The sequence below is a fragment of the Pleurodeles waltl genome, chromosome 11 (genome assembly GCF_031143425.1).
Source record: "Pleurodeles waltl isolate 20211129_DDA chromosome 11, aPleWal1.hap1.20221129, whole genome shotgun sequence".
NCBI lineage: Eukaryota > Metazoa > Chordata > Amphibia > Caudata > Salamandridae > Pleurodeles > Pleurodeles waltl.
This window is the reverse complement of record NC_090450.1, coordinates 880,294,646-880,321,366: the sequence shown is the minus strand read 5'-3', so window position 1 is coordinate 880,321,366 and position 26,721 is coordinate 880,294,646. Positions and strand designations below refer to the sequence as shown.

General features: G+C 44.5%; 1 protein-coding gene across 7 annotated transcripts in view; it reads left to right on the top strand.

The window, feature by feature from the left end:
* Positions 1-26,721, top strand: part of ACACB (acetyl-CoA carboxylase beta) — a 1,528,264-nt gene that overhangs the window by 521,657 nt on the left and 979,886 nt on the right. For all 7 annotated transcript variants that reach the window (XM_069214760.1, XM_069214756.1, XM_069214757.1 and 4 more), the window contains 2 exons: positions 23,613-23,763; positions 23,898-24,001. In XM_069214760.1, coding sequence (XP_069070861.1) covers positions 23,613-23,763; positions 23,898-24,001 — 255 coding nt within the window. The remainder of the gene's footprint in view (positions 1-23,612; positions 23,764-23,897; positions 24,002-26,721) is intronic.

Genomic DNA, 26,721 nt, shown 5'->3' with positions numbered 1-26,721 from the left:
GAAAAGAGTTGCAGCACAAGCAGCCAATCAATGGTGCATTGCCAATTCACAGGCTTTATTGGCAAGAGATGACAGAGCTCATTGGGACGAAATGCAACATTTCATTGAACATCTACCCAAAGAGTTTCAGAAGCGTGCACAACAAGTGGTTGAGGAGGGCCAAAGTATCTCCATCAACCAAATATGATTGGCGATGGACGCAGCGGACACAGACGCCAGAACAGTAAACACAGCAGTCACCATTCGGAGACACGCATGGCTACGCACCTCCGGATTTAAGCCAGAGATTCAGCAGGCTGTGCTGAATATGCCTTTTAATGGACAACAGTTATTTGGGCCTGAGGTGGATACAGCTATAGAAAAGCTGAAAAAAGACACGGACACGGCCAAGGCCATGGGCGCGCTCTACTCCCCACAGAGCAGAGGCACCTTTAGAAAGCCACACTTTAGAGGGGAGTTTCGGGCCCAAAGCACAGAACCTTCAACCTCACAGGCCAGACCCACATACCAGGGCCAATACCAAAGAGGAGGCTTTCGGGGACAATATAGGGGTGGACAGTTCCCTAAAACAAGAGGGAAATTCCAAAGCCCAAAAACACCACAAACTAAACAGTGACTCCAATGTCACAAATCCCCAACACATAACACCAGTGGGGGGGAGACTCACAGATTATTACAAAAATTGGGAAGACATAACTACGGACTTGTGGGTCCTAGCCATTATCCAACATGGTTATTGCATAGAATTTCTACAATTACCACCAAATGTGCCTCCAAAAGCACACAACATGTCTAATCAACAATTAGATCTATTACAACTAGAAGTCCAAGCATTCTTACAAAAAGAAGCAATAGAACTAGTACCCAACCATCAGAAAGGAACAGGTGTTTACTCCCTGTATTTTCTAATACCAAATAAGGACAAAACACTGAGAACCATCTTAGATCACAGAACACTAAATCTTTACATCAAGGCAGACCACTTTCACATAGTGACACTTCAAGACGTGATTCCCTTGCTCAAACAACAAGACTACATGTCAACCTTAGACCTCAAGGATGCTTACTTCCATATACCCATGCATCCTTCCCACAGGAAATACTTAAGGTTTGTAATTCAAGGAGTACATTACCAATTCAAAGTGTTACCATTTGGGATAACAACAGCACCAGGAGTATTTACAAAATGCCTTGCGGTAGTAGCTGCACATATCAGAAGACAGCACATACTCGTATTCCCGTACCTAGACGATTGGTTAATAAAAACCAGCACTCAGAAACAGTGTCTTCAACACACAAAATACGTCATAGAAACCCTTCACAAGCTAGGGTTCTCAATAAACTACCTAAAATCACACTTACAACTGTGTCAAATACAACAATACTTAGGAGCAACAATCAACACAAAAAAAGGGATTGCCACTCCAAGTCCACAAAGGGTACAAGCATTCCAAAACGTAATACTAAACATGCACCCAAACCAACAGTATCAAGTAAGGTTTGTGATGATGTCTTCATGCATAGCCATTGTCCCATCCGCAAGATTACACATGCGGCCCTTACAACAGTGCCTAGCAACACAATGGACACAGGCACAGGGTCAACTTCAAGATCTAGTGTTTATAGACCGCCAGACACACTCCTCGCTTTAATGGTGGAATCCTATAAATTTAAACCAAGGGCGGCCTTTCCAAGACCCAGTGCCTCAATACGTGATTACAACGGATGCTTCCATGGTAGGGTAAGGAGCACACCTCAACCAGCACAGCATCCAGGGACAATGGGACACTCAACAAAAACAGCTTCATATAAATCAACTAGAACTACTAGCAGTGTTTCTAGCATTGAAAGCATTTCAACCGTTAACAGCCCACAAACACATTCTTGTCAAAACAGACAACATGACAACAATGTATTACCTAAACAAACAGGGAGGGACACAATTATCACAGCTGTGTCTCTTAGCACAAAAAATTTGGCATTGGGTGATTCACAATCACATTCGCCTAATAGCACAGTACATCCCAGGAATTCAAAACCAGTTGGCCGACAATCTCAGTCGAGATCACCAACAGATCCACGAATGGGAAATTCATCCCCAGATACTGCAAACTTACTTTCAAAACTGGGGAACACCGCAAATAGACCTATTCGCAACAAAAGCAAACGCAAAATGCCAAAACTTCGCGTCCAGGTACCCACACCCTCACTCCAAGGGCAATGCGTTATGGATGAGTTGGTCAGGGATATTTTCTTATGCTTTTCCACCTCTCCCACTCCTTCCATATTTAGTAAACAAATTGAGTCAAAACAAACTCAAACTAATACTAGTAGCACCAACTTGGGCTCGCCAACCATGGTACACAACACTACTAGATCTGTCAATAGTACCTCATATCAAACTACCAAACAGACCAGATCTGTTAACGCAACATAAACAGATCAGACACCCGAATCCAGCATCGCTCAGTCTAGCAATCTTGCTCCTGAAGTCTTAGAATTTGGACATTTAGACCTTACACAAGAATGGATGGAGGTCATTAAACAAGCTAGAAAACCTACTACAAGACATTGCTACGCAAATAAATGGAAAAGATTTGTTTATTACTGTCATAATAATCAAATTCAACCACTACATGCGTCGACAAAAAACATTGTAAGCTACTTATTACACTTACAAAAATCTAAGCTAGCTTTTTCATCCATTAAGATACATCTCACAGCAATTTCTGCCTATCTACAAATTACACATTCAACATCACTCTTTAGAATCCCAGTCATAAAAGCATTTATGGAGGGTCTAAAAAGAATCATTCCCCCAAGAACACCACCAGTCCCTTCATGGAACCTCAATATTGTATTAACACGACTCATGGGTACACCATTTGAACCTATGCACTCTTGTGAGATGCAATACTTAACATGGAAAGTAACCTTCCTAATAGCGATCACATCTCTTAGAAGAGAAAGTGAAATACAAGCATTTACCATACAAGAACCCTTTATACAAATACACAAACAAAGTGGTTCTACGCACAAATCCTAAATTTTTACCAAAAGTTATATCACTGTTCCACCTAAATCAAACTGTGGAACTCCCAGTCTTTTTTCCACAACCAGACTCAGTAGCCGAAAGAGCATTACATATATTAGACATCAAAAGGGCACTAATGTATTACATTGATAGAACAAAACAATTTCGCAAAACAATTGTTTGTAGCCTTTCAAAAACCTCATGCAGGAAATCCAATATCCAAACAAGGCATTGCCAGATGGATAGTAAAGTGTATTAAAACCTGCTATGTTAAAGCTAAAAGAGACCTGCCTATTACACCAAAGGCACACTCCACTAGAAAGAAAGGCACCACAATGGCCTTTCTAGGAAATATACCTATGGCAGAAATCTGTAAGGCAGCCATATGGTCTACGCCTCATACATTCACAAAACATTACTGTGTGGATGTGTTAACAACACAACAAGCCACAGTAGGACAGGCAGTATTACGGACATCAAACAACTTCAACTCTTACAGGCTAAACCACCGCTTTTGGGGAGATAACTGCTTACTAGTCTATGCACAGCATGTGTATCTGCAGCTACACATGCCATCGAACGGAAAATGTCACTTACCCGGTGTACATCTGTTCGTGGCATGAGACGCTGCAGATTCACATGCGCCCTCCCGCCTCCCCGGGAGCCTGTAGCCGTTATAAGTTGATAAAATTATGTATGTCGAAAAAACTTTTACATTTGTAAATTTGTAAATATATATCACTTTTAGACACATTATGTACATACATACTTAATCCAATGCATGGGCACTATTACTATATACACAACTCCTACCTCACCCTCTGCAGGGAAAACAATCTAAGTTGGAGTCGACGCCCATGCTCAATGGAGCCGAAAGGGGAGGAGTCCCTCGATCTCGTGACTCGAAAAGAGAGAAAGAGAGAGGCAAATTCCTCAAAGTACAGGTAAAGAGTGTGAATATTTAGAGAAGAAAAATCTTACTTAATTGTTGGAATGTTTATAGGTGTTCAAGAAAAAACAGTGTCCTTAGTAATTGTGATTGCAATTTTTCAGGTGTTGCTTCAAGATAAATATAGAAGAGTTTAGCAGACTGGCAAAAGAAGAAGCAGACCTCTGAGGCAGTTTCTCTTATCTCATTCCCCTTTCCCCTTCCAGGGTGCTCAAAACGAGAATTCAAATTGTTGCGAGCAGCTTGGGTTGGGAATTGAGGATTAGTCTTCTGCTCCTGAGGAAATCGAATCAAGGTACTCTGACAGATTGAAGTGCCTCACAAGTATTTAATGGGAAAATAAATTACCTCCTGAGCAGAATGCCTGAGGGAACTGATGTCAAGGCTTTAGCTACTATTTTGCAAGGGTTGCAGAAACAACTAAACCACACTATAGAAGAGAAGTGCAAATTAAACCAAGAATAGAGTTAGGAGCCGTTTCCCCACATCTAGTGACTCTGCACTTTCAGAAAACGCAAGTAAGTGACAAACTCCAGGTATATCTACGCAAGTGATTCAAGCTGTATATACCACCATTCCTCTTGCACAGCCCGAATGCTTTGGTGGGGATCCACATAAAGCGCACATTTTTCAAACCCAATGCTCATTACATTTTCTGTGTAGGCTCATATTTGTTTTCTGAAGATCAGTCCTAGGTGGCATTTATATGGTCTTTCTGACTAGTGATGCAGCTGCTTGGTCCATGCCAATTGTTTCTAGGAAGGATCAAATTTTATAAAATTTTCAAAGCTTGAAAGAAGAGTTTCTGAAAATATTTGACAGGCGAACTGCAGCTCAAGCCACGGATAATTAACTTTTAGAAATAAAGCAAGAAAACAAAGATTTAATTGCATACCAGGCTCATTTTAATAAACGACAATCAAAGAGGGCTGCTATATTTAATTGGAGCCTAAAAGATGAATTTAAGTATGCATTGGCGCAAATCCCAATTAGGTGTACTGAAGTCTAAGAAATAAATTGATTTTAGTATTGCAAATAGACCATCGACTAACTAAAAGAAGAGCTGAGAAGAGATTATCATCCCCTTCCACCAAGATTTGACAGAATAAAAAGTGAACATACAAAAGGAGGAGATGGTACAGCAATGGAGGAACCAATGCAAATTGGTTCAATACGAGGACCTTTGTCCAAGGAAGAAAAGGAAAAGCGAAGAGCAAACCAATTGTTCCTATATTGTCGAGCATCTGGGCATTTTGTGAAAGAATGTTTTAAGATACCAAAGCATTGGCAGTCAGGAAAAGGCAAGCTTCATCAATAGGAGAAGTTGCCCTGGAGAAAGCAGAAACCAAGTCAACTGATCAGCATGTGGCAGATACTTTGCAGGTGGCTGTGCCGCATTTGGTACAATCGGTTACAGCCAAACTTCAAGATAAGGAAATTCAGGGAATCTCAGTCATGAATGATTCTGGAGCTACAGGCAACGTTGTGATATTAAATATGCCCGAAAGTTGGGAATTTGATTTATCAAGAAAACTGCTTTGGAAGTGGTGAGAGCAGTAAATGGCACCAATCTCCCCTCTGGCCCAATTAGCCATGAAACTGAACCCATTTGGTTACAAGGGTTTGGAGAACATCAGGAACAAATATTTTTTAACTTAATTGATGCCCCACAATGTCAATTGATTTTGGGGTTACCTTGGCTCACTGAGCATAACCCTCTGATTGATTGGAGCAAGAAAACAATCAAAATGAACTCCTCATATTGTAAAGAATATAGTTTTTGCAATCAAGTGAAGTTGTCCGTAAGATCACAAGTGGCCTGTTTGACAGTGCATGATTCTACGATCAGTGCTATTGAAACTGCAGAAATTCCGAAGGAATATGAGGATTTGTCTACTGTTTTCGACAAGAAAGAGGCTGAGAAATGTCCACCGCATCAACCATATGATTGTAAAATTGAGTTGGAGCCGGGAGCTATTTTGCCATGTAGTCGAATATATGCACTAACTGAAGCAGAGAATCTTCACCTTAAAGAATACCTTGATCAATATTTAGCCAATGGCTTTATTCGTCCTTCCCAGTCTCCAGTCTCTTCCCCTCTTCTTCATTCCAAAGAAAGATGGGGGTCTTCGGTCTTGTATAGACTATTGGGCCATCAATCAGGTTACTATCAAGAATCGGTGTCAGTCTTCCTTAACCAAGTAAAAAATGCTAAAATAGACACCAAATTAGATCTAAGAGGTGCATATCATTTAATACGAGTGGCATCTGGAGATGAATGGAAGACAGCCTTTCGAACTAGATATGGATTATTTGAATATCAAGTGATGCCCTATGGGCTATGTAACGCCCCTGCAGCTTTTCAACATTTTGTAAATGACATAATGCGTGAATATCTTGACAGAATAGCTGTGGTGTACCTAGATGATATTTTAATTTTCTGATGGATACAACTACCTGTGGATTCCTCACCTCATGAATACTCCCATGGCGCCAGCATTCAACGGAAATCTTCTTACTAGTCTCTGCACATCGACGAGGACGTCACTGTCGCCCACGCGACGCCGTCTGACGTCATACAGGCAATAAGAGGTCCTCGACGACGTGCGGACGTCAGTTCCCTTTTTTCCGTGCATTCGAAACGGTTATCTTCGAGGGAGCAACTGTTACTCTTGCGGTTACAGTGTATATCTTGCTGCGTAGTCTTTCGCTGTGGAAATAATGTCGCAGAGAAAGTCTGGATTTAAGCCTTGTCGTGAGTGTGGAGGCAAGATGTCGGTGACGGATCCTCATTCCGATTGCCTTTGGTGTTTGAGCTCCGACCACGACGTCTCGACTTGTGATTCATGTCAGCACATGAATCCAAAGGCTCTTAAAGAACGTGAGGCGAAGCTGTTTATGGCCAAGTCAAAGGAGAAGCATCACAAGAAGTCTTCTCCAAGACATCGGCGTCATCGAGACTCCCGGCGCCGTAGAGAATCTCGGCGTCATTCAAGGGAGGCTCGTTCCAGGTCTCCGGATCGGTGCCGAAGAACATGGGAGGTCAGCCCCACGGTTACGCCGCATCCTTCGACGCCGTTGCCTTCTCCGGCGTCTCCAACTTCACCTGGACAGGCGTCGGTGATTGAGGTATTGGAGCCTCAAGTGTTTTCTCCGGCGCAGACGCCGAGGCCGACGTGGGGGTCGCCTCCGAGACAGGCACCCCAGTATCCGGCTTTTCCCACCCCTGGAGCCGATAGTTCCGCATTCTTGAATGCGATGTATGCCATCTTCCAACAGATGGCTCCAGGGGGTGCTCCGGCTGGGCCTTTGGCCTTTTCTTTGGGTGATCCTGCGCCTCTTCGGCCGGCACCCTTTATGCCCTTTCTCCCGTTTGGGAACGTGGGCTCGGCGCCAGTGTCGGCGCCGGTGGCCGCTCCGGTGGCTTCGGAAGGATTGGCCCCAGGGATTTCCATCCCGTCGACGTCGAGATTTCGGCCTGTGACTCCGGTGGGTCCATCCGTTTCAACTGCTCTTCAGTCGGCGCCGAAGTTACCTGTGGCGCCGGATGCGGCGTCGGTGGCTTCGGAAGATCGGCGCCGATCTCCGACTTCGGCGGAGGCATTGTCGACTCCGCGGATTGAGCAACGACTGCATTCAAGGAGACGTGCTCTCCGGGTACTAGAAGAGCAGGAGTACCAACGAGCCCTAGAGGAAGGAGAGCTAGAGGACTCGGGTGATGGGCTGCGTGGACTGGAGTCGGCCAGTGGGCTGGACACTTCCCCTGAGTGGGACCTTTCGTCCCCGGGGGAATATACTGAGGAGGCTGCTTCCTTTCATGCAGTGGTACGGAAGGCAGCTAGTTTTTTGGACCTGCCTTTGCCGGTGGTGGAGGCGAAACAAAACCTTTTGACAGAGGTGTTACATCCGGCCTCAGCCGCGGCGGAGCCTCTGTTACCTTTTAATGACGCTCTGCTGGATCCGGTTTTAGAGGTGTGGAAGAGGCCGGCATCTTCCCCAGCAGTTCACAGAGCCGCGGCCAGGAGGTATCGGGCGGCTCCAACTGACCCTGGTTTTCTGTCCAGGCACCCTACGCCGGAGAGCTTGGTGGTGCAGGCCTCCTGTTCGTCCAAGTCAGCGCCTGGTTCTTTTCCGACGGTGCCTGGGGACAGAGATTCAAAGAAGCTAGAGGCGCAGTCGAAGAAGATTTTTTCGTCCTGCAGTCTGGCGTTAAAAGCCACCAATGCAACCTGTATCCTGGGGAGGTATATTCATGCTCTGATGGATGACATCTCCTCTTCGTTTACAGAGCTTCCCCAGGGTCTTTTGGATCTTGTCTCAAATGCCCAGGCTGCTGCGACCCAAATTATCCAGACGGGACTGGATACCACCGACTCGGTAGCCAGAGCAATGGGCACAACTGTGGTGGCAAGGAGACAGGCCTGGCTCCGTAACTCGGGCTTTTCGGCTGATGTACAGTCCACATTGTTGGATCTCCCGTTTGATGGGGACAAACTGTTTGGGGGTAAGGCTGATTCGGCCTTGGAACGTTTTAAGGAAAGCAGGGCCACGGCTAAGTCGTTAGGGCTCCAAGCTCCTTCTTCCACGGCCTCTTCCAGATTTTTCAGGAAGTTTCGTGGATTTGGGCGTGGCTCTTCCTCCTCTTCCTTTCGGGGAAGATATCAGCAACCTGCCTCTTCCCATCCCTATAGATCTTTTAGGGGGAGAGGTAGGGTCCGCACCAGAGGAGCCTCTCAGCAGCACTCTGCCTCTTCCTCATCCTCTGGCGGGGTGCAGCAGGGGAAGCAGCCTTAGGCTTCCACCATTTCCAACTCACGCCTCTCCTGTAGGGGGAAGATTACAGCATTTTCTCACCAAATGGGAGACTGTTACGTCGGACAATTGGGTTCTCAGTGTTGTGGGAAAAGGCTACACCCTTCCTTTTCGGGAGTTTCCGCCCCTCATCCTGCCCCGCCCTTCGTATTGTTCACAAGAACACCTCCTGTTGCTAGAACAGGAGGTAGAAGTCCTCCTTTTAAAGGGCGCGGTGGAGTTGGTCCCGGAGCAGGAAAGGGGTCAAGGAGTTTACTCAAGGTATTTCCTGATTCCCAAGAAGGATGGTCGTTTGAGACCAATTCTGGACCTGAGGATCTTGAATTGGTTCCTCAAGCAGGAAAAGTTCAAGATGCTGACCCTAGCACAGGTGCTTTTGGCGTTGAACATGGAAGACTGGATGGTGTCTGTCGACTTGCAGGATGCTTACTTTCATATCCCGATACTCAAGTCACACAGGAAGTATCTCCGGTTTGTGGTGGGATCGCAACACTATCAGTTTGCGGTCCTTCCGTTTGGTCTTACTTCAGCACCTCGAGTCTTCACGAAGGTGATGTCGGTGGTTGCGGCAGAGCTCAGAAGGAAGGGGATAGCAGTATTCCCTTACTTGGACGACTGGTTGATCAAAGCCAAGTCCCCGGAGCTTGTGTTGCGTCATTTGCAGTCAACAACCCAGTTGTTGTTCGACCTGGGTTTTTCGGTGAACGAGCCCAAATCTCCCCTAGAGCCCTCTCAGCGCCTCCTGTTCATAGGGGCAGTACTGGATACAACATTGGGTCGGGCCTTTCCTCCGCCTCAGCGGATTCAAGATATTCAGGATTTGGTTCCAATGTTTCGAAATGGAGCGGTAGTTCCAGTCCTCAAGGTCCTTCGTCTGCTCGGTCTTTTTGCCTCCTGCATTCTGTTGGTCACGCATGCTCGCTGGCACATGAGGGCTCTTCAGTGGTGCCTCCGAAGGCAGTGGTCTCAACACAGAGGGGATCTAGAGGGTACTGTCAAGATCTCCAGAGATGCTGCTGTGGATTTGAAGTGGTGGATTGTAAGCAACAATCTTTCGCAAGGAAAGCCGTTCCAGCAGTCGCCACCAGTGGCCACAGTCATAACGGATGCTTGCACTCTAGGGTGGGGAGCTCATCTGGGGGATCTGGAGATCAAAGGTCTTTGGTCTCCAGAGGAACAGATTTTTCACATCAATCTGTTAGAATTACGGGCTGTACGTCTGGCTCTCAAGGCCTTCCTCCCTTCCCTTCGTGGTCAGTCGGTACAGGTCCTAACGGACAATACTACCACGATGTGGTACATAAACAAGCAGGGAGGAGTGGGGTCGTACCTTCTCTGCAGAGAAGCTCTTCGACTATGGTCCTGGGCAAAGGACCATCGGATTTGCTTGATAGCAAACCATCTGGCCGGAGTTTTGAACGTGCGTGCGGACAGTCTCAGTCGCCACTTCTCGGCAGACCACGAGTGGCGTCTCCATCCAGATCAAGTCCGTTTAATCTTCCAGAGGTGGGGGTTTCCTCGGGTAGATCTGTTCGCCACTCGAGAGAACGCGCATTGTCCGTTGTTCTGCAGCCTTCAGTATCCGATGCAGGAAGCGTTGGGGGACGCGTTTCAAATGACCTGGTGCGGCCAGTTGCTTTACACGTTTCCTCCCATACCCTTGATTCCTCGAGTATTGAGGAAGATTCGCCAAGACCGGGCTCTAGTAATCTTAATAGCTCCGGATTGGCCAAGGAGGGTGTGGTACTCCGACCTTCTCCAACTCTCAATGTGCCCGCCGCTCCGTCTCCCTTTCAGGGCAGACCTCCTCTCGCAGTCGCAGGGGCAGGTTCTACACCCCAACCTCCAGAGTCTGCACCTACATGCCTGGAGATTGAACGGGGCAACCTGAGTTCCTTCTCTCTCCCGCCTGAGGTAGTGGATGTTATATTAGCGGCCAGGCGACACTCCACTAAATCTATCTACGCTAATAGGTGGTCTAAATTTGTTGCGTGGTGTGGAGAGAGGCAGATTGATCCTTTGCATGCTCATCTATCGGACGTTTTGTCTTTTGCTCTATCTCTGGCGCAGAAAGGTTGTGCAGTGGCTACCATTAAAGGTTATTTATCGGCCTTGTCAGCCTTCTTATGTCTTCCAGACCAACCATCTTTATTTAAATCCCCTATTGTTATCAGATTCTTGAAAGGTCTTCTAAATCAATATCCTCCAAAGCCATTCGTTATGCCGCAATGGGATTTGTCCTTAGTCCTGACTTTCCTTATGGGGTCCCCTTTTGAACCTATGCATTCTTGCCCCTTGAGGTATTTGGTTTTAAAAACAGTCTTCCTGATAGCTATAACATCAGCAAGGAGAGTGAGTGAGTTGCAGGCCTTATCAGTAAAACCCCCTTATACAACTTTTTATGGGGATAAGGTGGTGTTGAGGACCAAGGCTGCTTTCCTCCCGAAGGTTGTTTCACCCTTGCATTTGGCTCAGGCAATTACTTTGTCCACGTTCTATCCTCCACCTCATCCTTCCAAAGAGGAAGAAAGACTGCACCGTCTGGACCCAAAGAGAGCGTTGAGCTTCTTTATCGATAGAACAAAGGATTTCAGGCTGGAGGATCAGCTGTTTATTGGATACGTGGGCAAGAGGAGAGGAAAGGCAGTCCACAAGAGAACACTATCCAGGTGGGTTGTTCTTTGCATTAAAATATGTTACTCTTTGGCAAAGAAGGATCCTCCTGAGGGCATTAGAGCTCATTCCACCAGAGCTAAGTCGGCCACTTCGGCCTTGGCCAGAGGTGTTCCTGTGGTCGACATCTGCAAGGCCGCAACTTGGTCGTCCCTTCACACTTTTGCAAAACATTACTGTTTGGATTCTGAGGTTAGAAGGGACGGCCATTTTGCACGGTCAGTGCTGCAGGATTTCTTGGTTTGACCATTTAGGCACCCACCGCCGGGCGTGGTACTGCTTTGGGACTCTATTCATGAGGTGAGGAATCCACAGGTAGTTGTATCCATCAGAAGAACGAGTTACTTACCTTCGGTAGCGACTTTTCTGGTGGATACATTAGCTACCTGTGGATTCCTCACGGTCCCACCCGCCTCCCCGTTGCCTTTCTGGTCTTACCAAGTAATCCTTGAGTGCGCTCCTCTTGGTCTTTGAGGGTGCAATAGATGTATATATAATATATTTATATATATATATGTATATATGTATATATCTTTATGTATATACTTGGTGTGTGTATATATTTTAAAAGAGAGAGTTTTATATATATATATATGTACATAAAAAGATTTACAGTTATTCATACAATGTGGTGTATTTTTACAATATAATGGATGTTGCCTTGCTCTTTCATTGCATTGCCTGGTTGTTCTCATGCACGTAAAAAATGATTGGTACTGACGTCCGCACGTCGTCGAGGACCTCTTATTGCCTGTATGACGTCAGACGGCGTCGCGTGGGCGACAGCGACGTCCTAGTCGACGTGCAGAGACTAGTAAGAAGATTTCCGTCGAATGCTGGCGCCATGGGAGTATTCATGAGGTGAGGAATCCACAGGTAGCTAATGTATCCACCAGAAAAGTCGCTACCGAAGGTAAGTAACTCGTTCTTCTCTGACACTATGCAGGAATATATATTACATGTTCGCTCCATCCTTACAAGATTGCAAGAACACAATCTCTGTAAAAGTGTGCGTTTAATGTCAAACAAGTTGAATTTCTTGTATTTATTTTGTCACCTGAGAGGGTCAGTATGGATTCAGCTAAGGTCAAAGCAGTGCTGGACTTGCCACCTCCTCACAGCATTAAGGAGATCCAAAGCTTTTGGGGATTTGCAAACTTTTATCGAAGATTCATTTTTAACTTTTCACAAACAGTCAGTCCTATCACTAGTCTATTAAAGAAAGGAGTGCATGTTGAGTGGTCCAAGGAGCCAGATGATGCTGTCAAATTTCTGAAAGATTCCTTTACCACAGCTCCAATCCTTCTACAGCCCAATCCTGAGGAACTCTGTTATGTGGAAGCTGAAGCTTCTGATGCAGTATTTGGGGGTATTCTTTCTCAGCACCATAAAACTACAGGAAAATTGCATACAGTAGCTTTTCTCTTGAAAATTTACCGCACTGGAAGTGAATTATTCCATTACTCATAAGGAACTTTTGGCAGTCAAGGAAACCTTCAGAGAATGGAGACATCATTTATTGGGGGCTCGACATAAGGTCACTGTCTACACTGATCATCAAATATATTTTTTTTTAAATCTTCTCGTACGTTAACAGACAGACAATTGCGTTGGTCTCTTTATTTTGCAGACTTTGATTTTGTCATTACCTTTCGTCAAGGAACAGCCAATGGCAAAGCTGATGCATTGTCTTGTATAGATGTGAACTTACCTAATTAAATTCCAGAAAAAAGTTTGATAATTCCCAAGGAAAAGTTGGTATCCACCATTCATTATGCTGACCTGACTCTAAAGATTCAGGAAGCCATGACACTAGAAAAGATGTTGGAGTGGTCCAAGGGAGCACCAGAAAGAGTGATTAAGGATGGATTAACATATGATAAGGGCACATTGTATATACCAACTGTAGATTTACAACTAAAGGTTCTTCAAGCTTGCCATGATAAATTGGCTCGACACAAGGGGTTTAAAAAACTCAATGTAGGAAGTTGGATGGGTCTATACTATCTCAAAGTGAGAGATAGTGTGCACAGAGTCCAAGGGTTCCCCTTAGAGGTTGATAGTGGTAAAATTAGATAATACCAATGCTCTATTTTGTGGTAGTGTAGTCGAGCAGTAGACTTATCAAAGGATAGTGTTAAGCATTTGTTGTACACAAACACAGGCAGTAAATGAGGAACACACACTCAAAGGCTTAACTCCAGGACAATAGGTTTTTATGTAGAAAAATATTATTTTCTTTATTTTAGAACCACAAGATTCAGAATACAGGTAAGTACATAAATTGTAAGGTACTTGGCATTATTAAATATGGAACTTTGAATTAAAACAGTAATGTACACAGTTTTGTCAAAAATGGCAATAAGCTATTTTAAAAGCGGACACCGCAAAAATCAGCAGTTCCTGGGGGAGTACAAGTTAGTTTAGCAGGTGAGTAAAGCACTTAAAAGTTCAGTCTCCGGGGCATAGGCAGCCCACTGTTGGGGATTCAAGTCAACCCCAAACACCCAGCAACACAGGGCCGGTCAGGTGCAGAGATTAAAGTAGGGCCCAAATAACATAGGCGCCTAGGGAGACTAGGGGTGCTACGGTTCCAGTCTATTAGCAGGTAAGTTCCTACGTCCTCAGGGAGCAGACCAGGAGGGTTTTGTAGAGCAATGGTTACTGTCCCTGAGGATGGCTACACCCTCCTTGTGTCTCCTCCCTGTGGGGAGGGGCACATTCCTAATCATATTGGGGAAAATCCTCCAAAGCAAGATGGAGGATTTTCTAAGGCAGGGGTCACCTCAGCTCAGAACACCTTAGGGGCTGTCCTGGCTGGAGGGTGACGCCTTGTTTTTCTCATTATCTCCTCCAGACTTCCTGGCACAAGTGGGGGCTGTGTCCGAAGGAGGCGGGCATCTCCACTAGCTGGAGTGCTCTGGAGCGCTGTAACACCAGGCTTGAGCCTTTGAGTCTCTCTGCCAGGTGTTACAGTTCCTGCAGGGGGAGGTGTGAAGCACCTCCACCCAGTACAGACTTTGTTCCTGGTCAGAGTGCACAAAGGCACTCGCCCCATGTGGCTAGAAACCCGTCTGGATGTGGAGGCTGGCAGAAACTGGTCAGCCTAGCACTAGTAGTTGGGATGGAATACTGGGTGCATCTCCAAGATGCCCTCTGTGTGCATTTCTCAATAAATCCCACACTGGCATCGGTGTGGATTTATTGTGCTGAGAAGTGTGATACCAAACTGCCCAGTATTCAGTGTAGCCATTATGGAACTGTGGAGTTTGTGTTTGACAGACTCCCAGACCATATACTCTTCATGGCTACTCTGCACTTACATTGTCAAAGAATAGTCTTAGACACGGTAGGAGCATAGTGCTCATGCAGCTATGCCCTCACCTGTGGTATAGTGCACCCTGCCTTAGGGCTGTAAGGCCTGCTAGAGGGGTGACTTACCTATGCCACAGGCAGTGGGTTGTAGGCATGGCACCCTGAGGGGAGTGCCATGTTGACTTAGTCTTTTTCTCCCCACCAGCATACACAAGCTGTGAGGCAGTGTGCATGTGCTGAGTGAGGTGTCCCCAGGGTGGCATAATACATGCTGCAGCCCTTAGAAACCTTCCCTGGCAACAGGGCCCTTGGCACAAGGGGTACCATGTACAAGGGACTTATCTGTGGGCCAGGGCTGTGCCAATTTTGGAGACAAAGGTACAGTTTAGGGGAAGAACATTGGTGGTGGGGCCTGGTTAGCAGGGTCCCAGCACATTTTCAATCATATCTAGCTTCAACAAAAGGCAAAATGTTAGGGGATAAACATGCCAACATTGGCTTTCTCCTACACAACCACTCCCACTCCCCGCACACACACACACAAATGAAAGAGGATGAGACTAACCTTTCCCAAGAGAGTCTTCATTTTGTAAGTGGAAGAACCTGGAAAGGCCATCTGCATTGGCATGGGCAGTCCTAGGTCTGTGTTTCACTACAAAGTCCATTCCCTGTAGGGATATGGACCACCTCAACAGTTTAGGGTTCTCTCCTTTCATCTGCATAAGCCATCTGAGAGGTCTGTGGTCAGTTTCAACTGTGAAGTGAGTGCCAAACCGGTATGGTCTCAGCTTCTTCAGGACCAAACCACAGCAAAGGCCTCCCTCTCAATGGCACTCCAACGCCGCTGCTCCCTGGGGAGTAACTTCCTGCTAATAAAAGCAACAGGCTGGTCAATGCCATTATCATTGGTTTGGGGTAGAACTGCTCCTATCCCATGTTCAGAGGCATCAGTCTACACAGTGAATTGCTTAGAATAATCTGGAGCTTTCGAAACTGGTGCTCAGCACATGGCTTCTTTCAGGGTGTCAAAAGCCTTTTGACAGTCCAAGGTCCAGTTAACCTTTCTGGGCATTTCTTTGGGAGGTACGTTCTGTGAGGGGAGTCACTATGGATCCATATCCGTTCACAAATCTCCTGTAGTAGCCAGTCAAGTCAGGAATGCCCTGACTTGAGTCTGGGTTTTTGGAGCTTCCTAGTCCAGGATCTTGGGTTGTAATGGTTGCACCTGACCTCCACCTACAAGGTGTCCCAAGTAAACCACTGTACCCTGCCTTATCTGACATTTGGATGCCTTGATAGAGAGGCCTGCTGCTTGTTGGGCTTGCAGAACCGTCTTCAGGTGGATTAGGTGATCCAGCCAGCTGGAGCTAAAGACAGCAATATCATATAGATATGCTGCACTAAAGGACTCCAAGCCAGCAAGGACTTGATTCATCAACCTTTGGAAGGTGGCAGGGGCATTCTTTAAGCCAAAGGGCGTAACAGTAAACTAATAATGCCCATCAGGCGTAGAGAAAGCTGTCTTTTCTTTTGCTGCAGGTGCCATTTTGATTTGCCAGTACCCTGCTGTCAAGTCAAAGGTACTTAAGAATTTGGCTGCACCTAATTTGTCAATCAGTTCATCTGTTCTTGGTATGGAGTGAGCATCTGTCTTGGTGACAGAGTTGAGCTTTCTGTAGTCCACACAAAACCTCATCTTTCTCTTTCTATCCTTGGTGTGAGGTTTGGGGGCCAAGACCACTGTGCTAGCTCAGGGACTGCGAGAGTGCTCAACCACTCCCAATTTTTTATTCTCGACAGGAAAACTGTCTCCTGTGTCCACATCATGGGTACACAGGTGTGTCTGACTAGAAGTCAAAGAAAAGAGCTCAGCAAACTGCTGGAGGACTTGCCTGCAGTCAGCTTGCTGTTGGCCGGAGAGGGTGTCTGAATAGATCACTCCATCTACTGATCCATCTTTAGGGACAGTTAAGAGGAGGTCAGGGAGAGGTTCACTCTCTGCTTCCTGATCCTCATCAGTAACCTTCAATATGGTTAGGTCTGCCCTGTCGTCGTAGAGCTTAAGGCAGTTAACATGAATCACCCTCTTTGGTGTCCTGCTAGTGCCCAGGTCCACTAAGTAAGTGACCTGACTCTTCTTTTCCATCACTGGGTAAGGGCCACTCCATCTGTCCTTTAGTGCCCTGGGAGCCATAGGCTCCAGTACCCAGACTTTCTGCCCTGGCTGAAACTCAACCATTGCAGCCTTTTGGTCAACCCACAACTTCTAGAGTTGTTGGCTGGCCTCAAGGTTTTTGCTCGCCTTTTCCATGTACTCTGTCAACCTGGAGCAGAGGACTAGTACATAGTCCACTACATCTTGTTTAGGCTCATGGAGAAGTCTCTCCCAGCCTTCTTTTACAAATGCCAGTGGTCCCCTTACAGGATAGCCAAACAGAAGCTCAAAGGGGGAAACCGTACGCCTGTCTGTGGCACCTCCATGGAGGCAAAAAGAAAACACATGGCAAGAGGACATCCCATCTCCTTTTGAGTTTTTCAGGGAGCCCCATGATCATGCCCTTCAGTTTCTTGTTAAATCTCTCCACAAGACCATTGGTTTGTGGATGATATGAGGTGGTGAATTTGTAAGTCACCCCTCACTCATTCCACATATGTTTTAGGTGAGCTGCCATGAAGTTGGTACCTCTGTCAGAAACCACCTCCTTAGGAAATCCCACTCTGATAAAGATACCTGAGTGCTTTGGCTACTGCAGGGCCAGTAGTGGACCGAAGGGGAATTGCTTCGGGGGACCTGGTAGCATGATCCACTACTACCAGTATATATTGGTTCCCTGATGCTGTGGGAGGTTAAAGTGGACCCAGAATGTCCACTCCCACTCCCTCCAAGGGGCCCCCCACCACTGGAAGTGGAATGAGGTGGGCCTTTGGATGACACAGGAGCTGCAAAACTCCTTTAACTTCTGGGACATATTGGGCTAGTAGACATAGTTGACTAATCTCTCCCAAGTCTTGGGTTGTCCCAAATGCCTAGCAAGGGGAATGTCATGCACTAAGGTAAGGATGAACTCCCTAAACTCCTGAGGCACTACCACTCTCCTAGTGGCACCAGGTTTGGGATCTCTTGCCTCAGTGTAAAGGAGTCCATCTTCCAAACACACCCTGTGGGATCCACTGACATTTCCATTTTCTTGCACAGCTGCTTGCTGTCTTAGGCCTTCAAGATTGGGACAAGTCTTTTGTCCCTGGCACAGCTGTGACCTTGCGGGTCCCCCTGGGCCCAAGAGCTCTACCTGATAAGGCTCCATCTCCATGGACTCAGTTCCCTCAGGGGATTGAACATCTTCCTGAGACGAGAGGTTTGGTTTCTTGTGCTGCGAAGAAGATGGTCCCCCAGTCTTCTTTCCTTTCCTCTTGGCAGGTTGGGCCATTATTCCAGACTCCAACACTTCTTTTTTCACCCTGTGCTTTGCTCTGTGCTCTAGTCTTGACACACACCAGTTCAGGGATACCCAGCATGGCTGCATGGATTTTGAACTCTACCTCAGCCCATGCTGAGGACTCCAGATCCTTCCCTATCAAACACTCTACTGGGATTGCAGAGGAGACCATCACCTGTTTCAGGCGAGTGCCCCCTCCCCATTCTAAAGTTACCATTGCCATGGGCTGGACTTTAGTTTCATTGTCGGCATTAGTGATTGGATATGTCTGTCTGTTCAGCCAGATACTGTCCTGGGGAAACCAGTTTGTCTGTCACCATGGTGACACTGGCACCTGTATTCCTCAGGGTTTGTGCCTTATTCTCATTTATCAAGAACAGCTGTCTGTAGTTTTGCATGTTAGGTGGCCAGGCAGCAATTGTGGCTATATCCACCCCACTCTCAAGACTAAAGTAGCTTCAGTTGTGAGCCTTGATCCCACCTGGCGTCTGGCTATTCCAGTGCTATCTGGCGTAGTAGTTATGGGACTTTTCTTGGGACAGGCCTTGTCTTCAGTTTGGTGTCTATGCTGTCTACAGTTGTGACACCAGGCCTTTTTTGGATCAAAGTTTTTACCCTTATACCCATTTGTGGACTGTGAAGAGGCTCGGGCCCACACTCTTGAGCAGGTTTTTGGGTCCCTTGTGAAGACTTTGTTTATGTCCTTGGATGTCTCACCATACTTCCTCTGGGGAGGCTTTGTGACCCCTTTCTTTTTGACACCCCCTGTGGAAGTCTTGGTCACCCTTGTCTTGACCCAGTGGTCTGCTGCCTTTCCTAATTCTTGTGGAGAAATTGGACCTAGGTCTACCAGATGTTGATGCAGTTTGTCATTGAAGCAATTACTTTACAGGTGTTCTTTCATCATTAAATTATACAGCCCATCATTATCACTTATACCACTGCTAGTTATCCAGCCATCTAGTGTTTTGACTGAGAAGGTCTGGCTCAGTTTTGTGAGCCCCCCTGAACTTAATCCTGTACTCAGTTGAGAATCCAAAGCCCTCAATCAGGGTAGCCGTCATGAGGTCGTAGGATTCCGTATCCTTATCAGAGAGTGTGAGAAGTCTAGCCCTACACTTTCTAGTGAACATTTCCCAAAGGAGAGCTCCCCAGTGAGATCTGCTTACCTTTCTGGTTGCACAAGCCCTCTCTAAAGCTGTGAACCATTTGGTGATTTCATCACCTTCTTCATATTTAGTTACAAACCCTTTGGGGATTTTTAAGATGTCACTATTCTCTCTGACCCTATTTAAGTTTCTGCCACCATTTAACCTTTTATGGGTGTTAAACCCATTTCTTTTCTTTCCCTTTTTATAGCTAGGAGCTGCTTCTCCAAAGCTAATCTCTTGGCCATCCTTGCTAAGAGGATGTCCTCTTCATTGAGGCTGCCCTCAGTGCTTGCAGAGGTACTGGCCTCCCGTGTGGAAGAACCAGGCTCTCCGACTATTATTTGTGGGTCATGGTTCTAGGAGCCCTGTCCTCCTTAATTAGGACAGGAGGGATGAGTTCATCCTCCTGTTCACTAATTTTCCCATCTGAGGGAAGATCCTCCATCTCAGAGGGGTGGTCCCTTGTAAACTCTACCAAGTGCTCTTGGAGCTTTGCCTTGGTAGGGTTGGACCCAGTCTTTCTTTTTTTTCTTGCAGAGAGACCCTAACTCTGACATCCCTAGATGCAGGTAAGGGGTGAAATTGAGTTCTATCACCATCTCATCTGTGTGACTCATTATCACTCTAAAAGTTGGGATTACTTTTTAAGAAACTAAAAACTACTTCCAGAACTTAAATCCTAACATTTACAAACTTTTAAACTTCAAAAGAAATGCTAATAGGAAAAGGGACTTACACAAGGCCTTAGCAGGACTTTTAAAAATGTAGGAAAATTTTCAAATTGCAAAAATCTATTTCTAATAATTTTTTGAATTTTGGCATGTGATCAGGAATTGGCTGAGTAGTCCAGCAAATATATAGTCTTAGACCCCACCGCTGATCCACCAATGTAGGACGTTGGCTCTGTCTATACTATCTCAAAGTGAGAGAAATTGTGCACAGAGTCCAACGTTCCCCTTAGAGGTTGATAGTGGCAAAATTAGATAATATTAATGCTCTATTTTGTGGTAGTGTGGTCGAGCAGTAGACTTAACAGAGGGTAGTGATGAGCATTTGTTGTACACACACAGGCAATAAATGGAAACACACACTCAGAGACTTAACTCTAGGCCAAAAGGTTTCTTAATTTATTTTAGAACCATAAGATTCAGAATTCAGGTAAGTACATAAATTATAAGGTACTTGGCATAGGTAAACATGGAACTTTGAATTAAAACAGTAATGTATACAGTTTTGTCAAAAATGGCAATAAGCTATTTTAAAAGTGGACACTTGGTGCAAAAATCAACAATTCCAGGGGGAGGTAAGTACAAGTTAGTTTATCAGGTAAGTAAAGCACTTACAAATTCAGTCTCCAGGGCATAGGCAGCCCACTGCGGGGTTCAAGTCAACCCCAACCTCCCAGCACCAGCAACACAGGGCCGGTCAGATGCAGAGATCCTGTTTCACTGGTCTACCATCAAGGGTCCACTCGTCCATGCCTAGTATCTGGTGTGGTGATGGAGTTGTTCTAGGTAATAGGACGATGCTGACAGTTGTGATGAGCAGCTGACTCCTTCCCGAAAGGCAAATATTTTTAGCACCTTTCTTTCTACATTGTTGCAAGGACATTCAGCATTTTTCAGTGGTAGCTCTTCTTAACGATGGTCAGTACACCCCAATTATTACATATACTCAGTAGAAATAGATGGGTGATGCAGCTGGTGTGGAAATTCCACTAATGAGAGCCTCCAATAACTAGCACTGGTGAAACTGTTGACAGTTGGAGATCTTATTGTCATAGAGGATTTCTCACAAGAAAATTCAGCTCTTCCCACAGTCATCCTAGCTTTTTTATGCTGACATTGTTTAGCTGACAGTGTGTTTTGTTTTTACTTAGTCTCATAAAGCGCAGGAACATCCTGTTTCCCTTTCAGAATCACAGATAAAGTGGTTTACGCACTTGTCTCGCTAACGGCATATTAGTTCAGTTTCCAAGGCAGTAATGAAAATTTCGATTGCGTTCATTGGTTTCCATATTTAAAGTTCTTACATTTATATTCAACTGGTGTAGCATCCATTTGAGCACTTCACTATGTGTTTAAAATGCAAATTTTACACAGTGCAGGAACACATCCTTTTCTTGAAGTGGTATCTGTGCTCTTTGATAACCTTTTTATCTTGCTAAGCTTAGTGTCCGGGTGAAATTGTATTTCAATTAGCTTTTCATAGTAAGTTTAATAGAACACTTGCTGCCATTTTTCAAGCCTACACAATTACAGATTTGCATTCTCTGCAGGATTCCAACCAGAGCTCTTTGGTGTGTGTTTCATTTATGTGGTACACTGGATTATATGTTAGTCTTTACAACATTTTATAGTAATCTGACCACACGCCACCGGTTAAAATATAAATGTCTGTCTAAATTATGTTTGTTTTATGGGTTGATTAACACAGTCAGCATTCATACAGCTGTGAGCCAAGAGCACAACTTGGTGACATTGAGGTACTTATTAATGCTCCTTGCTTGACAAACCAGAAGTTCGAACTGCATTTTGGTCCATTTATCACATGAATTATACTGGAAGTTGTGCCAATAGAAACCAATGTGAATCCCACCCCTTAGCAACCCCCACTGAGAAACCTCAAGCTCACTCACATTGCTAAATATATTTGGTCCTACACCTCATCACTTTTAAACTCTACTAGATGCCACTCCCTTTCCCTGAGCATGGCAGGGTCCAGTCAAACTGTTTGGAAGGCACTTGATAAAGGAGCTACCATCTGGCCTTTGTATTTATGTGACAATAGTCGAGCTTGTTGAAATTTCCACAAATCTTAATTCTCGTAGAAACTTTTAAACATTTTTAATATGCCTCAGTACACGTCTAGTTTCCTGGTATTATTATAACTAGCTAGTGCAATGTAATGTCTTCAAATAATGTGAATCTTCTACTAGGGAGACATAGCTTTGATATTTTTGCACAGGTGTGCCTGTAAATATGGCCCAGTAGTTTTTCCTTAGCATTTAGGCAAGTGCGGGTTTTAACCAACTTACCAGCTTGATTAGGGGAAATAAACCCTGACCACACATCTCATCACCTACATGGAGAAAATACTTACTGGATAACAATCAGTCCTGCCAGAGACTGCCAGTAATAAGCACGCAGGTGCACAGACAGACCCAAGAAATATCTAATGTTAGTTTAAAAGGCTTGATTAATATGTTAAAGCCTGGTTGGTGTTTGTGCAGAGTATTTGAATAGGTGTAATTACAGCTATAAACATGATATTTAGTAAATAAAAAAGGGCTGTACAAATTAAAAAACAATAGAAATTAGAAACATATTTGTATAGTAGATGGCAAGGCAATCTTTTGATGAAATATGTGATATTATTTTGTAACCTTGCCTAATATCTATTTTAGCACCAAAATCAAGCCCGTATTATGAGATTCCTAATTGGCGCAACACACAAATTTGCTCATAATTCAATTTTTTCCCAGTCTGAAAACTGATCAGAGAGGCAAAGCTAACCTTAGTTCTGTAATGTGGCTGCTCTTTAAAGATCTAGATAGTGCATTGTGTGACCTTGACTCAAACTGTTACGGCATAGATGCTCCTTCTGGAATGCCTGAAGTTTCTTTCGCTAGAGGATCTTTCTCAGACTTTATATATATTATTCCTCAAAATTATTCTTCTTATTATTATTACTACGACGGCCATACCACCCTGAATTTGCCTGATCTCATCTGATCTCGGAAGCTAAGCAGGGTCGGGCCTCGTTAGTACTTGGATAGGAGACTGTTTGGTAGTACCAAAACCAATTATTATGAGAAAAGCGAGCCTTGTAATTTGTAATGTAAGGTTTGTTTAGATGTGTGAATTCCCCTGCACATTTGTCAATATTATATTGATCTTTAGGTACAGAGTGTTGCAACAATATTTAAGTAAAGATAATTTGTTGACAAACTATGTGCATATCTCATTATGCTATAACATCCTCTATTTGTGACTTTTGTGTTACATATCGACCGTATAGCAGAAACATTATGTGACATATTCAGTTAACTGACTTCACCAAAGAAATTTCAGGTTTCAGTGGGCTTTTTACCTCCATAAATACCTGTGGATGAATTGATATGAGACATGGACAGTGTTTGCTATTAGGGCTATATTTAAATGTTCCTCTATGAATAAACCACATTTATTACAAAACAATGGAATACCAGCACATATTAATTTGAGCTATTTATTTTGAAGGAATATGGTGGTAGCTCTGAAAGAGTTGTCAATCCGTGGAGACTTCAGAACGACTGTTGAGTACCTCATTAAGCTGCTGGAAACTGAAAGCTTTCAAAACAATGAGATAGACACTGGATGGCTGGATCACCTCATTGCAGAGAAAGTACAGGTAGGGGTAACCAAAGAGATGTTCTCTTTTGTTCTTTAGCTTACTCAGTAAATAAGATTAAAGTGCTGTATGTCTTAATTTTGTTGCTTTTACCAATTATGTTGATGTGTAATGATAAGCAATTTTATTTCTAGGCTGAGAAGCCAGATACCATACTCGGGGTAGTCTGTGGGGCTTTAAATGTGGCAGATGCACTTTTCAGAACTTGCATGACGGATTTCCTGCATTCACTTGAAAGGTAGGGTCATTATCACTACTTCTAAGAATGTATTTAGATAAGTGAATATGGGCACAAAAGAGGGGTTTGAAAAATATAATTATTTAAAATGGAGCAATATCTTGAATTTCTAAGGTTTTTAAGTACTTGTGCATGGTTTTATTTAGGAGATTATAAACAACAAGAGCAACCCATATGCCTATCTAAACCTGGGTATAACATTATATATACCACTCTCATTCAGAGAATGGTGAATTTTACACGAAAAACTCACTGTAAGCAGTAAATACATAATCACAAGGCGGGATTTAATTGTATGATGGTAGGCCCAGTAATTCAAATATATAACAAAGTTTGTGATAAAGTGAGTGTGGAGTGCCCTCAATGAGAAGAAAACCACAAAAGGAAAGTAGTAAGCAGTGGTAAATGAATAAATAATTGTGTGTTGGTATGCAAACAACTTAAGTATTTTTATCCAGTATAACAGACCAGCAATCTTCTGTGTTCAGGTAAATCCCGAATCACAGCATGTATGTTTCATGTTGGTGGTTGACAATGTTTTGACCTCCTAAACCAATCCCAGGGTCTCATCAGGCCATTAAAACAAAATTAGCTGGGGGCACCTGCAACAGACTATAAGGGCAGGGTTGGAACCCAATATGAAATAACAATTCCATGGTATGGAAAGGAAGGTATACGTTTCTTGTGTGCCCTATGATCACGGGACAGAGCTGTGAGATAACCACATTCAAGGTTTAGCTTGGGAGATTGAGGATCCTTCAGTTAGAATTTTAGTTACAGTGTACCTCATTTCCCACAAGTGGTTACGAACGAGGCTGACGTTACAAAACATAAAAGCTAAGGCCTAACATTGTGTCCATGGAATTTAGGATTCAGTGAGTTGGTAAATTGAGTTAATGAATTCTTCAGTACTGAGCGAGTTGATGAGTGTAAGATGCCTATCTCTGAAAATCATGAGTCCCTGCACTTGAGTGCAGACTAATCCAAATGCACATGGGTCTCCCTGTTGACATGAACATTTACTTATACGCCTTAAAGTGACAAAAGATTGAAAACCCTTCTTGGTGAATTGAATGTTATTTATTAAAGTCCATTTTCAGCAGAAATTGTAGACCATTGAACAAAGAGCCTTAAGGTCCAAAGTTATTTTGAATGTGCATTTCAAACAGAGATCGTAGATGTTTTAGACAAAAAAGCCAGAGAACCGACACATCTTTAGCTCCCTTTGGTTAGTCAACCTGGGGCTTTTTCAAGGCTGCACGATATAGATAGAAAGGATTCAGTTTGTGAGGAAGCGGTTATAAGACTAAAAGGTATATTCCATGCAAATTCTTGGGTGTGATATAGAAAGAAAGAGGGCCTTGAGGTACCCAGTGAATTCGGTGCAGTTATATAAAAAGGGGAAATTGAGAACACCACCTTGTGAGGAAAAGTATCCACTAATTTCAAGAAGGAAAGAATTTCCAACCAATATTGTCTGACTCTGGTGTGATGAATTATGGTAAAAAATTGTGATTTACTTAACTAATTAAGGATAAATCAAGCATATCTGGATGTGCTATGGATTAGTGAGATAGATGCTGGCGAAGGATGGTTAGTGACCTATCTCCTTGTGGGTGCAGTATCACAGAATTCTTTTAGTGATATTATGTTATATTACTGGTAGGTGACACAAACTGCTCATACCGAATAGGCGTCATCAAAGTAAATCCATTTTAAGAACGCTTATTGGTTGGTCATTATATTCAATCTGTTTAAAACGATAATATCATTTAAAATATGGTATAATGTTCTGTAGGACTAATCATGTTACACGTAAGTATGTCATTGAATGATAATAACATGTTCATTTGTATATCTAATCATAGACAAGAATGTAGCCAGTATTAATCAGGTGTAAGCAAAACTGTTGTGTACATTTTTAGGAGTTACAGAAATGCCATGTTTATTTTAGAAGAACTCCGGTAGCCCTTCGGGGCTTCTATTCCCCGGCGGGGCCTGGTCGGCTCGACCGCGTGCGTCCTCAAGGCAAATGGAATGGACCCCATTCCGCTTCTGCCCCGAATGCCACAAGTATCCCTACACAAATCAGCATCTGGTCTGTAATTTGTGTTTGTCTCCCGAACACAAAGAGGATACCTGCGAGGCCTGTCGAGCGTTTCGGTCGAGGAAAACGCTAAGAGACCGGAGAGCAAGAAGACTTCAAATGGCGCTGGCGCCGGCAGGACACCAAGACTTGGAGGAAGAAGAAACATTCTCCATCCCGGATTCGGACTCGGACAAGGCTGAAACCGAACAGACGCCGAAAACTGTGAGTAAAACACCCCTGGCCAAAACTCACTGGAAATATTAAAGCCCAGGGGACGCCACCGCCGACAGGCCATGGCTTAACCCGAAAATTAGATGACCGAAAAAGGGCACGCGGGTGTCGAAGTCATCCGACTCCGGTCGAGATACCGGCACAGAACAGACTCGACACCGAGACACCGGGTCAGAGCAATCTCGACATCGAGAAACCGGCACCGAAAAGGATAGGCACCAAGATATCGGAACACCGAAAGCCAAAAAAGTGTCTTCGGAGCCGAAAAAAGCGGTTGAAAAAGTTTTGATACTGAAACATCCGGCTTCGGAGCCGAAACCAAGTTCCTACACAGAGGAGCAGGGCCTGTCCTCACAAATGCAAGTACACAAATTCAGACAGGAGCTAGAAGCAGGTGAGC